Source organism: Phyllosticta capitalensis, assembly GCF_038381095.1.
Source record: "Phyllosticta capitalensis strain CBS 128856 chromosome Unknown BKA78scaffold_7, whole genome shotgun sequence".
In the NCBI taxonomy this organism is placed as follows: Eukaryota; Fungi; Ascomycota; class Dothideomycetes; order Botryosphaeriales; family Phyllostictaceae; genus Phyllosticta; species Phyllosticta capitalensis.
This window is the reverse complement of record NW_027117445.1, coordinates 1,052,625-1,065,939: the sequence shown is the minus strand read 5'-3', so window position 1 is coordinate 1,065,939 and position 13,315 is coordinate 1,052,625. Positions and strand designations below refer to the sequence as shown.

At 56.4% G+C, this 13,315-nt stretch overlaps 5 protein-coding genes across 5 annotated transcripts; 2 read left to right on the top strand and 3 right to left on the bottom strand.

Annotated features, from left to right (window-relative positions):
* Nucleotides 1–13: 13 nt before the first annotated feature.
* Nucleotides 14–2,006, bottom strand: BKA78DRAFT_318730 (Oxo-4-hydroxy-4-carboxy-5-ureidoimidazoline decarboxylase). Its single transcript, XM_066888807.1, has 3 exons — nucleotides 1,219–2,006; nucleotides 539–638; nucleotides 14–476 (listed from the first exon to the last, which is right to left on the bottom strand). Exons 1-3 carry the CDS (start codon nucleotides 1,632–1,634, stop codon nucleotides 423–425), a joined length of 570 nt encoding a protein of 189 aa, XP_066742647.1. The 5' UTR covers nucleotides 1,635–2,006; the 3' UTR covers nucleotides 14–422.
* Nucleotides 2,007–2,524: 518 nt separating this feature from the next.
* Nucleotides 2,525–6,367, top strand: BKA78DRAFT_164220 (uncharacterized protein). The gene is made up of 5 exons (XM_066883144.1): nucleotides 2,525–2,776; nucleotides 2,844–3,031; nucleotides 3,093–5,746; nucleotides 5,795–5,866; nucleotides 5,975–6,367. Exons 1-5 carry the CDS (start codon nucleotides 2,703–2,705, stop codon nucleotides 6,176–6,178), a joined length of 3,192 nt encoding a protein of 1,063 aa, XP_066742646.1. The 5' UTR covers nucleotides 2,525–2,702; the 3' UTR covers nucleotides 6,179–6,367.
* Nucleotides 6,368–6,843: 476 nt separating this feature from the next.
* Nucleotides 6,844–7,602, bottom strand: BKA78DRAFT_318725 (uncharacterized protein). The gene has a single exon (XM_066888806.1). The coding sequence runs from the start codon at nucleotides 7,185–7,187 to the stop codon at nucleotides 6,855–6,857; it is 333 nt and encodes a 110-aa protein (XP_066742645.1). The 5' UTR covers nucleotides 7,188–7,602; the 3' UTR covers nucleotides 6,844–6,854.
* Nucleotides 7,603–9,224: 1,622 nt separating this feature from the next.
* On the bottom strand, nucleotides 9,225–10,345 carry BKA78DRAFT_253109 (P-loop containing nucleoside triphosphate hydrolase protein; the record flags this gene model as incomplete). Its single annotated transcript, XM_066884789.1, has 4 exons — nucleotides 9,225–9,338; nucleotides 9,389–9,463; nucleotides 9,534–9,826; nucleotides 9,874–10,345. 4 exons carry the CDS (start codon nucleotides 10,343–10,345, stop codon nucleotides 9,225–9,227), a joined length of 954 nt encoding a protein of 317 aa, XP_066742644.1.
* Nucleotides 10,346–11,414: 1,069 nt separating this feature from the next.
* Nucleotides 11,415–13,071, top strand: BKA78DRAFT_253504 (glutamate-rich WD repeat-containing protein-like protein 1; the record flags this gene model as incomplete). Its single annotated transcript, XM_066884827.1, has 2 exons — nucleotides 11,415–11,616; nucleotides 11,669–13,071. 2 exons carry the CDS (start codon nucleotides 11,415–11,417, stop codon nucleotides 13,069–13,071), a joined length of 1,605 nt encoding a protein of 534 aa, XP_066742643.1.
* Nucleotides 13,072–13,315: the final 244 nt, after the last annotated feature.

Below are 13,315 nucleotides of genomic sequence, written 5' to 3'. Positions count from 1 at the left end.
CAGACTGGTGGCGCGGAAACAATATGTCTGTAGGCTAGTTCTGCGAGCCCACTCACTCGCTCATTTGCTCTGATTCATTCATTTCCAGATTCTTGGTGGCCGCGGTGGGCGGGCGGCTTCAAAATCGGAACATGATGCGTCTAGGTAGGCAGCTACCTACATACCTACGCAACCTCTGCCTCCAAGGCACCGTGCTTTTCTTGCAACTACCTACCTCATGTACCTAGCGTTCGTCTTCCGAGACGCGCACGTCTTGGGACATCAAGCGAACTTTCCTTCCTGCTGGATCGTTTTCGAACATTCTGTAGCCTTCCATGTTTCGACGTTTTCTTTTCCTGTTTTTGCTTTTGCAGACTTTCATTTTTCTTCGGCTACCTAGGCGTTTTTTTCTTTTTCTCCCGCTGACATGCCTGATGATTCGGTCATGAGGAGGATGCAAGCTTGCGCGCGCGGTCGTTGGCAATGGCGCACATGGCCTGGAGGTTGTCAAGCTACGTGTCAGCGAGATGGAGCGTAGATACGAGAAGGAGTAAAGTACCTCAATGGCAGCAATCCTCTCGGCAACAATGTCGCCGCGCTGGACGCGCTCTCTCAATTCAACGGCAATGACGTCGCGGGGACGGGCGTTGACAAAGGTGCTGCGTCATTTGGCGTCAGTCGGTCGGTCGGTCAGTCATCCAGCCAGAGACATGGTGGTGGCTGATCGGGTAAGCGGGCCACAGGAGACCCGACATGCGGCCGTCTGCGGCGAAGTGGAGTTTTGACGTCTGCCATTGCATCGCACATGGAGGATGCATGCAGGATCTGGCGCAGCAACGAGAAAAAAGAAAAAGGTAGCCAGGAAAACAGGAAAGGGAGCGAGTGAGTGGCGGTCGGGGTTTCGATTGACTGAGAAAGGAAGGAAGGGAAGGGGGTGGTGTTTGATCGGCGCTGGGGAGGACCAACGGCAAAGCGGCTGTGGCTTGTGGGGTTGGGTTGGGGGTTATTATTAAGAAGGGAGGAGGGGTCTTGGGGTGTTGCTTTTTTTGGGGCGGGAGATTGGATGGAGGATGCTTGGAGGGGTGAGGGGTGGAGTTTGCACACCAAATGACATAGGATGCGGCACTACCCACAGTAGGAAAAAAGAAGGAAAGTAATGCGCATGGACATGATTGAAAGAAGACGGAAATAGACCATTTGAGATTTGAGAAGAGGGAGAAAGAGATGAAAACTACTCACACAAATCGCAGGCCGGGAAACTTTTGCTCGTACATGGCATTCAGCGCGGCAAAATCGATGCTGTTGTCCTGGGGCTGCCCGTCTTGGCCCCCTTGGCCCATGGCGGCCTGCTCTTTGCGACTCAATGCGCTGTCGACCTTTTTCTCTCCAAGCCGTGGATGCGACCCCAGGATGCTGTCGAGCTGCTCCGTCTGGCCGGCTGCCGCCAGTGCCTTGAGCCGTGCCTCGACGGCTGCAATCAAGTCGGCATAGGTGTCCAAGGGAGCCGAAGCATCTTTGATGATGGGCACGGCAAGAGCATGGAGAGAAGGGGACGGCTCGAAGAGGAGGTCGAGGGCGTCGGTGATGGTAGAGGGGGTAACAGAGGGGTCAGTCAGGGTTGAAGGTGGGGGTAGCGCAGGCTGCGAGGGGTTCATATTTGAGGATGTTGTCGCGTGACGGTGCAGAGGGTTCGCAGGCTCGCAGGAGGCTATGGAATGAGTGCCGTGTTGACAAGGACCGGGTGTGTGGGAGAGAGTTGCGGGAGTGGCTAATGTAGGGTGAGGGTGTGGCTAGATGGAGTTCGCGATGATTGATTGCAAGAAGCGAACCCCAGATACGATGGTAAGCATCCAGATGGACACGGAGCGGCTGACGACCATCTGAGGCGTCTGGTCTGACGAGGGTGCGCGCCATCGCGTCTTTGTGGACGGTCGACTGTTTTCGTTGAACCACTGGGTCGCTCCAGGCTTAGCCCAGCCACGTGTAGCGGCGGCACCCTGGGCAACCCACAGAGGCACAATGTACTTGTATATTAATTATTTTTGTAGTTGCAGTCCCGTCGCAACTTATCGATCTGCTGCGTCTTCGGCCCACAGCTCTGCAGGCGACAACCAAACAAGGACATGATTCGCCCCCATCACCACAGTCCCCGACTCGCCCGCTGCTCTCAGCTCGTCTCGTCCACGCCCAAAAAAAACTAAAAGCCAAAGCAGCCCGCCCTGTTGCTCCAGACTCTTTTTCCTCCACCGGCTCCTCTGGCCTGACCGCCATCACAAACGCTTTGACGCCTCGTTCCCTTGCTTCTTCTGCTGCCCATGATCGGCGCCGCGCTGACACTCGACGCCGCTCCCGCCGTGCCGCCCGCATCCTCTTGCAAAAGAGAGACACTCTGCGACTCGGCCAAGCTACTCGCTCGCTCCAACCCTCAACCACTTCCTCTCTCCCGCTCGCCTCCCAATCAACAATCCCGACATCTGCCCCGGTCCACTCTCTAACACCAAGCCGCTGACCACTCCCGCCCACGGATCACCTCGCCCAATCGACCAAGCGCCTCCGTCAAGCTTCAATGATCAGCCTTATTGTGCCTGAACCCCTGAGGGCCCCGATATAGCGCGCCCTTGCCTGAAGCAGCGGTACGACGCCTAAAAGTCCAAAAGAAACCACCTCCCCTTCCACTCTTATCCCGTCGCACAAGCGATCGCCTGAACGCGCACGGCGGCGCAATGTCGTTGAATGGCCTTGATCAAGGTCCTGTCCAGGAAGCCTACCAAGCCGCCCTGGCCGACGCGGGAGGATGGTAAGCTCACCAGGCCCAAGTGGCTGATGTCGCTGGCAGGGGTAATGCTGACATGACCACTGCACAGGTTTCTCCTCAAGTACGCGTCCAGAGACGCTCTTGAAGTTCTGAATTTGGGTGTTGCTGGCGTCAACGAGGCCCGCGCCGCTCTGCTCGAGTACGAAGAAAAGTCGCCTCTGTACGGTCTCTTGCACCATCGCCGGCGCAAACTTCTTCTCAAGTACATCCCGGAGGGCACGTCGCGCCTCTTGCAAGGTACGCGTCCGACCTTAATCCGACCCATCAACGTCGAGGAAACCGACACTGACCTGTGTAGCGCGCGTCACTGTCCACTTTCAGGAAATCGAGGAGCGATTCTCACATGATACCGTCTTTCACTTTACTTCAGCGCAGGAGCTCACCGACAATGCCCTGGCCGCGGCAACTTCTTTGCACGCAGAAGCGTCGTCGAATGCGTCGACGAGCTCAAAGTCGAAAAAGTTGGACGGCATAAGCGAAGATGTAGAGGACGTCACAGACGGAGCGAGCGCAGGTGCTCCATTGGCAAGAACAGACACCGGACTATCAATATCTCAAAAGGAGGAAGCCCCGACCAGCGCGCGTCCTTTTTCGCCCACGGGGCACGCAGACAAGATTCCGCAATCGCCGGGAGCAGCTACCATCGACTCCAAAATTGGAAGCCCCAGGGCCTACGCGCAGTCTGTCAGGTCGCTGAATGCCTACGACTATTTATCCAACGACGACCCGCATCGCCGCGCCTCCTCGCAAACCGCCCGCCCAGAATACGACTTTTCGTACCTGTACAAACCCAAGGTCAAGCTTGGCCCGAGGCCCATGGATTCACGCCCTCACACTGCAGGCGATGGAAAAAGCGCCAAGTTGCCGGCGAGCCTCAAAGCCGCCGTGCGCAACAAGGCGAATCTGACACGACCAAAGTCGCGCGAGTCAAGCACTGTGCCCAGCATCGCGGTCCCTCCGCCCGTTCCCCAGATGCTCGACATGCCGTCATCAGCACCGGATCGGCCCACTTCCAGCCCCGGGCTCAGGTCAAGTAGCGCCAGCTCGACCAGGTCCACTGGCATTACTCCGGAGAAACAGCGTCTGATGAGGGCCGTCGAGTTGCGCAAAAGGCAAATGAAGGCCGCCCAAGAGGCAAAGGAGAAGACGGGGGCGAAGAACGATGCGGCCAATGCAGATCCTGCAAAAGCAGATGATGCCACAGCTGGTGCGGAGGTCAAGGGGGCCGGCGAGGAAGGGGTCGAGTCTCTGCGGCGAGAAACGTCGCCTAGCACGGATTCGGCGGCGACTTTAAATGCTGCTTCGGGTCTCGATCATACAAAAGCGGACTCTGGCGTCGAAGTGCTGATCAGTGGAGCCGGAGATGAAGAAGAAGCACGGCCTCCAACTCCTATTGTCTCTTCGTCCCCCATCTCCATCCAAGAGTCGTCCAAGACGCTCTCGACGAGGCCGTCGTCTGTTTCCGAAGGCGGCGAGCACAAGGACGCGAGCGAGGGGGCAGAGAGGAGAAAACGTGTGGAAGGGGGCTTCGATGGTTCTTCGCTCGGCGTTCCATCGGTCGACGATCCCTCGACGAATCAGGATGTTTCATCTCCTGACAGGGATTCTTCGGGAGACCATCAAACGGAACCCACCCAGGGACCGCGCCCAAGTGACGATAATACCACGGCCCTGCCTGCCGCTGCCGCTGCTTCTCCAAGTCCCATCCCCAAACGCCGTTCTACGCAGAAGCGCCGCAGTCGCAACGTCGACCCCATTCGTGCCGGAGACCCCAGTGCGGAAATATCCGACGAGGATTACATGTCGGACGATTCCTTCATGGACGAGCTCCAGAGCGCCACGGTCGAGGAGGCCAAGCCAATGTCTGTATCCGTGTCCAAGTCACCCATTACGTCCATCTTTCCCAGGCGCAAGGGATCCAGTACCTCGACCATATCCATCGAGCAGCGGGTTAACTCGAATCCCCTTTCCAGCAGCAGGGGCAACAGCCAGCGCCTATCGCCCGACGATGCGGCGTCCCAGCGGTCCCTGTCGGCTTCCTACGCCGGTGCGTCCAAGGAGAACGCCCCCCTCAGGAAGACGAACGTCTCTTCTGGCATTGCGCAGCGCATGAAGGCGCTCGCAGAAAAATCCAACCGCGAGGCTATCCAAATGGTTCCCCGTCGATTAGGTAACGACCCCAGTGGAAACTCCCTCATCGCCCAAAGACAAAATTCTCTCCGAGCGTCGTCTGCGGATGCCTACCTGAAGAACTCGCGACGGCTCAGTAAATCCTCCTTTATATCAGTAGCTCCCGCCGACCGCCCCACGTCGCGAGGCTCCAACGCCACCAATGAACCCGTTCAGGCCGTATACAACAAGGGCGCAGACACCAAGACTGAGTCTGTGACAGTCACGGCGCGGATCGTCCGGACTCCAGGCCCAAGGACACCGCAGCAAGAGAGCGAGACGCCGCCGCTCGACTTGCAACCGAGCCCAATTACAATCGAGACCCAGCAAGCGGTCCAGCCCTCGCCCGCCGTCCAACCCTCGCCTTCGAAAGAAGTCACCTCCCCGCAATCCACCACCGCATCGCCCGTCGCTTTCTCGCCGCAGCGCGAGCCTCTCCCCAGGTCATCATCGGAGAGCAGCTGGCGCTCGCTCGGACGCAGACGCAGTGAAATCTCGTCGCCTCCGCAGTCCATGCCTCGGAGCCAGTCTGTCGCAAGTTTTGACAGTGTGGCGGAAAGCTCGGCGTCTAGGGAGGAGAGGAAGGGATCACGGACGAGTAGGTTACTGAAGCGGATGAGCACCGGCTTCTCCGCCGCAAGCAGGAAGAGCCTGAATCAGATGGTTAATGGTAATCCCACAGTGCAGGAAGAAGTTCCTGAAGAAGAGCCAACTCCGAAACCGACACCCGTTCCCGCGGGTTTGGAAATTGGCGACTTGAACGTCCAGTTCCCAGACACACTTGTATGCAGACAAGTTTCCCCGCCCCATTCTCTTGCTAATGACATGCAGCTCTGGAAGCGCCGACACGTCGAAATCGATGCCCAGGGAAACATTGTTTTATCGCCGTCCAAGGCCAACGACGTAAGCTTCCCCACAAAGCGGTGCCGCATTCATCCTTGCATGGACTAAGCGCACACGCGAACCCCTGCCCCACACTTCAATAACTCTGTTCTAACCTCTTCCCTCTAGACCAAGGGTCTCGTCAAGCGCTACCACCTTTCCGATTTCCTCGCGCCGTTTGCCCCCGACGCCGAACGCCAAGAGATGCCCAACAGCGTGCTCCTCGACTTCCAAGACGGCCGGACGCTGCAGTGTGCGTGCGAGAGCGCGGCGGGGCAGGTGCAGGTGCTGGGCCTGCTGAAGACGGCGCATCAGGCGTGGACGCAGAAATAATGGGGAGAAGAAGAAGATGATAAAGAAGCACAACAATCTGGTCAGACTGCGCGTCTGATGGAAGCCGTCTCCGCGCATCACCATGCTCTTTTGTCGTCCGTCGACTTACTTATACCGTTGTTTGATTCTTCCATTCGTCCCATCCATCCATCTACACTCATCCAGCGATCGCGAGCGACTGGCGAATTCTCTTTATTTTCTTGGTTTGGCATCCCGTAATTCCCCTGACCCGCTCTCATGGTATTGAATACCCTGTCCGCAAAACAGCAAGCAAGCAGCATTCGATTCTATTTTGGGGGGTTTTGACTTTTTCTTTTGTTCTCTTTCCCATTTGGAGCGGCGGAGCCAACGGGATCAACTAGGGTGTCGGCGGCGGCGATGGCGGCGATGTACGGTCGGTCGGTTGGTGGAATTGACGGGATTGTGGCAGGCTGGCACAAAAAAAAAACTGTTTTCCTCTTTTTTGGTGTTTTCACCTTTTCACACCCACAGACACCCACTTTCTTCCCTTTTCTCTTCTTTTCGATCAGACACACATCTCCCTCACTCTCCCGTTTCCTTCATATTCCGAGTAAAGCAATAGCGAGCAGTCAGTCAATCGGGGTGGATGGGGGATGATTGGCTTCGTAGCCAAGGAAAGAAAAGGACGGCATTTGGACACCTTTTTCCTACACTCCTACCACAACCTCCTTCTTCCACAATCGGCTTTCCATTCCTCTCTTGGAGCAGCAGCAGCAGCAGCAGCAGCAGGATATCCCCCCCGAACCAGATCAGATACGTTTTGTATGGATGCATTGGCGCCGCCCCTGTTGCCGTTGGACGGACGGGGGGCGGCTAGGCCACCTTTACTTCTTAACACTTTTTGCTGCTTGGTTTGCGTGATGTGAGTTGACTGGACTGTCGGTTGGTGGTTGGTAAGACGGCTGTCGTCGGATGAAGACGAGCGATGCGTGGTTGTTGAGAGCAAAATTCGTAGCAGACAGTTACGACGACTGCTCCCCATCCGCATGCTTTTCTACCTACATGGACATTTCCGAGGCCTGGTGGTAGCAAACATCGTGTCACACACAGGAGGAAAAGAAACCGAGCCAGAGTGACCAGAGAGTTTTCAAATTTCAACAGAGCAACCACGGAATGCATGCCAAAGTCTCCATCTCAAAAGAGGCGTGGCGTGGCGTCCAGGGAGCATTCAAGCGGCCTCCTTCGGCTTTTTCCATGTTGGGATAATTCACACCCCCAAGTGCTCCTTTGCGTCGAGTTGCCTACAGGGAGTAGTCGTAGTTACGTGTCGTGTGCCACGCACGACTTTTGCTAGGTACCGGGCCTCGCGGTCCCGGATTCTTGTGCCATGCATGCCTTTTGCTACTACTGACATGCCTTGGACGGGTGTTTTCGTGTGGCATGCGGCGTAAACAACATGCAATAGAGAAAGTCTCAAACTTTCACCATCCACCATCCACCGTCCACCGCTTTCTTCCCGATGCATGCATGTGGAACTAGCGCGAAGGACGACGCGTCGTATGAAGCGCCTCCTCCACACTGAAGCCAGGCAATGGAGGAGTGTCGTTGCTGTTGGTTGAGAAGAGGGAGAGATGAGAAGGAGATGAGAGCACCTACGTACCTCGATACGCACATGTACGTGGCCCTCCTGCCCCCTTTTCGTTACTTATGTCAATGTGGCAAGGCCTCAACTGCCACAATCGCCACCATGTTCTTGAAGCTTGGGGGACAAGACGCTCAGTGGGGGGGGGGGGGGGGGGGGGGGGCCTGCGGCAGACAGGCAGGGCAGGCAGAGCAGCAGCGTAGGGCAGTGAAGCCGAATTGCACCCTTGTTCCTTCGTGCCTTGGTAGACAGAAAAGTAGCCGACTGCTCATTGATTTGATCACTCCCGTCAGTCTGGTTGATTTGTCTGGAGGTGTCAACGTCCAAGGCTCGAATTTGGATTCGGACAGGTAGGTGCTTGACTGCTGCTCCCTGTATGCACGCGTTTTTGACTTTTGAGACGAGAAAAAAAGGGTGTTGGCGGACTGACTTGATGAAGTCTTGACGTCTTTTTCCCGGTCCTCACCATGTCAATTCGGATTTCCGTCATATGTTTTTACCGTCTTCGGATAAGGTGCGAGCAAAGGAAACAATGACACGCGTGGAATCAAGAGGCTTCTTTCATTAGCAGCAGCCTCATTGGCTGCGGCGTCTCGATTCAAATTCAAACTACGCCTACGCCTACGCCTCCTGGCGCACGCACATACGCACCAACGACAGGACCGTCCGTCTACAGGTATCGTGTCACCCCCAAGCCCGGGACCCAAACCCACACACTCTCCCATCCTCTACCCGATCATCATCATCGTCCGCGGCATATTGAGGCCGGTTGGTTTCATACAACATCGACGTTCTTCTTCATACAACCCTTCGCCATCGTTCCTCTCTTCCAATCAAAACACGAGTAGCGAGCGGAACAAAGAAAGGGGGACACCAGGGTCGGTAGTAATGGGCTGGAAAGGAAAGAGACAAGCAAATTTGGGCGAGTTCAGACACAAGAGTGTGCGGTTTGGTTGGTATGGCGTGGAGTTCAAAAAGGAAATAGGAGTATGAGAAAAGGGAGAGGGATTACAAAAGATGGATAGTGATGACGACAAGATTTCTTTTGCTTCTGCTTCTGCTCCTGCTACCGCCGCGCTCACTGAATTTCTTCTTCCGTCCTGCGCTCCGACTGGTACAACTGAACAGATACATGCCGCTGCGGCCGCCTCCTCTTCTCTTGTAAAGAATCCGTCTGTCTGCGCGGTTTGAAATCGGGAGTGTCCCACCGGAAAAGGGGTCGGCCAAAAATTGGTTGTTTGTCGGAGTTGAAAAAAGGAGATTTCCGGGAATGCAGCGTGACACTCGCCCAAGGACAAGGAGGGGAATCAAGAAGGGGAAGGAAGCGACGAAAATAACTACCGTTTGCACCGAACTGCATGCATAGGAAAGTCTCATTGGACGGCGAAGGCTTCATTTGTGACACAAGGAAAAGAGGTTTGCGATTGGTGTCGTGGAGTCGGTTTAGTTTACCCGAGGGTCGACGGTTTGGTAGAGAAGGAGTGGCTCTCCCACATTCTCGATTTCCGGAATTGTGCATCTGAGATCGAACGCTTTTGAGAGGACGATTTTGAAAATCTGGAGGCGGGTTAGCGTGTGGTGATTTAGATGCAAGAAAAGACACGCACCTTTTGAACGTTGATGCTGTGGCTGGTGCTGCTGAAGATGAGACTAGCCTTCATTGCTTTTGCGAAGCGCTTAGCCTGCATCGTGTTAGTAAATACGAGACAATGTTTGGAGTCGGTCTTGGCAAATTCCAAGTGAGTCACTAACCTGGTTGGAAATCTCCTCTTGTTCTTCGCGCGGGAAATTGACAAAGTGGTCGTATTTCGTGCCGACGAGAAACGGGATTGCCGTCTTGTTGAAGCCGCGCCCCTGCCTGTACCACTCCTTTATGGAATTGAGTGTGCTTTTCCGCGTGAGGTCGAACATGAAGAGGATAGCGACGGCGTCATTGCAAACCAGCGGGAGCATGTTGACAAACTCGCGCTGGCCACCAAGATCCCATATCGAGAAGGTGATTTCCGTGTTGCGAATGGAAATGGTCTTTTCCATGAAATTCACACCTGCCGCAAGTTAGCAAGAAGCGCTTCCGGAGAAGAGTGGCACGTACCCAGTGTCTGAATGTAATCCTCATCCCAGCTGCCTTCGACGTACTTGACCATCAAGCTGGTCTTGCCGATTTGCGCATCGCCGACCATGCCAACCTTGATGACGACACTGGTGTTTTGGCGCTCGGCCATGGCCTGCCCCGAGCCTCTGTGGTTCTGGTCTTGATATGTGGAGCGACCGCCGTCGGATTGTTGATAGGCCAGGCCCGAGGAGGGTCTCGACGAAGGCCGCGACGGAGGACGACCGTTGTTGTAACCGTTGTTATTGTTGTGATGGGGATAGCGTGGAGGAGTGTCTTGGTCCGAGGTGGACGAGTACTGGTGGTAGCCGTGCGCGGCGGTGTTGTTGTCAGACAGGTACGAGGGGCGGTTGTAGCCCGTGTCTGAATGAGAGGTCGAGGGGCGGTGGTGCTCGGGAGATGAGGTACCGTAGCTTGCACCAAAGGCGGCTTGGGGGTGTTGGAGTTCTGGCATCTGGTTGAAGGTTGATGCAGTGATGGTGGTGCTGTTCGCGCTCTCGTCGGCGGCATCGATCGCTGGCCCTGACGGAGGATTGACGAGTGGGTCGCGGTGCTCGTGGGCGGGCTCTGCTGGGGCGTCCATGCTGTTGGGCGATGGGATCGTCTGGTGGACAGAGCGAGACTGGAGTGAATCAGCCGTGCTGACGATGGGCAAACAGGCCCAAGCTGGCGGCGGCGGCAAGGCAACGAGCGGGCAGCAGACGTCTGGCGGCGAGTCGTGCAACGGTGCGATGGGAAGAGGTGATGTGCGGATGTGCGGGATTTGCCCGGGCGGGAGAGAAGGTTGTTTGCTGGGTGGAGGGATGTTTGGGGTACGGTAGCCGCGCGCGTTGCGACGAGAAGAACGGACGGGCAACGCGTCGATGGAGACGAGAGATGGTGAGTGGGAGAGTAGTGACTATTTGAGGCTGTGAGAGCAAGGGATCAGAGCGGCAGGCAGAAGGAGACTGGAGTTGTCGAGAGTGGGACCCCACAGCCTGCCTTGACACTCTGACAGCCATCCATCCATCACGACGACCAAGAGGGCAACAAACACAAGCCCCCTCACAGTCCTTGTTTCCAGCCTCAGGCACACTAGCTCTCGCAGGCCAATCCCCAGCCGACACGACGGCCCAACCACCACTCTTCTGTGCCTGAAAACATCCCAGAGGCCTATCACACCAACTCATTGCACTGAGAGTCTTGCCAGGGCCCAGTAAACAACCCGTCAACCGTCACAACACCACCTGCTGCCCCGACCAAGGCGGAAACAGCCATGCGCCAACAGCTATCGCAAGGTTGGATGAGCAAACTCAATTCAGCCCCCTAGCACCATCTCAAGCTTTTCATCATCTTTCCTGCCCGCTCCTGGCCTCCAACATGAACCTGGACTGGACCCCGCTCGTCAACACGCGCCGCGACACGCTGCTCGTCCGGCACATCGTCGGCTAATCCCCGTCGGCGCATGGATCCATCAACTCCGACAAAAAAGTTGTGACGCTGTCTCTGCACATAAACCCTGCCCGTCACCCAACCACTTCGCCATGAGCAAACGCCCCGCCGAGCCCGCCGATGACGAGCGCGAGACCCTCAAGCAGGGCGAGCGCCCTGTTGACCCCCAGAACCTCGACGAGGCCGGCGAATTCGAAGACGAGTTTGAAGATGAATTCGAGAGCGAAGACGAAATATTCGAGGCTGGTGTCGATGGCAGGCCAGACGAGGAGCGCGAAGCAGAGGAGCGCGAGAGTGCGTCAAACATCTTCCCAATCTCTTTTACGGTGCTAAATATTTTGCGCAGACGCCATGGAAGTCGACCAAAGCACCTTCATACCCGGACGCCACAAGCTGAGTGCTGGAGAGACGCTGTCTCCCGACTTGTCGACCTACGAAATGCTGCACACCCTCGAGGCTCCGTGGCCCTGTCTATCCTTCGACATCGTCCGCGATCAGCTTGGTGACAACCGCACATCCTACCCCGCAACCGTTTACGCAGTGGCCGGAACCCAAGCCGCAAGCGGTCGCGAAAAGGAGAATCAGCTCATGGTAATGAAGATGAGCAGTCTGAGCCGCATGGAAAAGGAGGCAGAAGAAGACGAGGAGAGCGACGACGAGGAATCGTCCGATCCCATTCTGGAGACCAAGAACATCCCGCTGACCTCGACGACGAACCGGATACGGGCCCACCAGTCCCCACAAGTCACGTCTGCCCAGCCGCCGACAACATTGACGGCCACCATGACCGAGTCTGGCCAAGTCTTTATTCACGACATTACGCCCCACATTGCCAGCTTTGACACGCCAGGCGCAACTCTTACCCCGCAGCAATCCAAGCCCGCTTGCACCATTCGCGCCCACGGCAAGAATGAGGGATACGCTGTCGACTGGTCGCCACTGGTCCCCGAGGGCAAGGTTCTGACTGGTGACGTTAGTGGAAAGATCTTTGCCACGACGCGAACTCAGGGCGGCGGTTTCGTCACCGACACGACCCCTTACACAGGCCATGCCCAGACGGTTGAGGAGCTGCAGTGGTCGCCAACGGAGCGCAATGTCTTTGCATCTGCTGGTAACGACGGTACAGTCCGCGTATGGGACGTCCGCTCCAAGTCTCGCAAGCCCGTCATTACCGTCCAGGCTAGCAAAACAGACGTCAACGTTCTCTCTTGGTCTCACCAGACTGCGCACTTGCTGGCGTCTGGTGCCGATGATGGAAACTGGGCCGTGTGGGACCTGCGCCAGTGGAAGCCCGGTACTGGCGGCGCAGCGATCAAGCCCAGCCCTGTGGCATCGTTCGACTTTCACAAGGAGCAAATCACCAGCGTCGAGTGGCACCCGACCGACGACAGCATCGTTCTTGTTGCCGCGGGAGACAACACCCTTACGCTGTGGGACTTGGCGGTCGAGTTGGATGATGAGGAGAGCAAGGACACTGGCGGCGTCCAGGACGTGCCGCCTCAACTGTTGTTTGTGCATTACATGGAGCAGGTCAAGGAAGGTCATTGGCACCCGCAGATCCCGGGTACCGTCATGGCGACTGGAGGCAGTGGATTTGGGTACGTGCACTTGATGTCTTGTCGATCGCTCCCTGCTGACGAATTTTTAGTGTCTTCAAGACCATCAGCGTCTAGATGCGCCGGAATAATTCAAACCATCATGACAATGTGGCTTTGCGCATCTTGTGATAACCATGAAGAAGCGACGTGAGCTAAAACAGCAGTAGCCCCCACCCAATACCTTTGCCCTGGTCTCGTTGTATTTCTCAGGCTCGAATATCGAATGGCCCCACAGTGCTGAGCCGCAGCAGCGAGATACCTGAATCACCAGCTGAGAAATCCGAGTTCACAGTGGCTTTGAAGGCTCTTCGAGCGGAACATCCCATGAACGTCTGCAAAGCGATTCTGATGCCCGACTGCTATCTTGAGGAAAGCGCACGCCCCCTGTTTTAGCC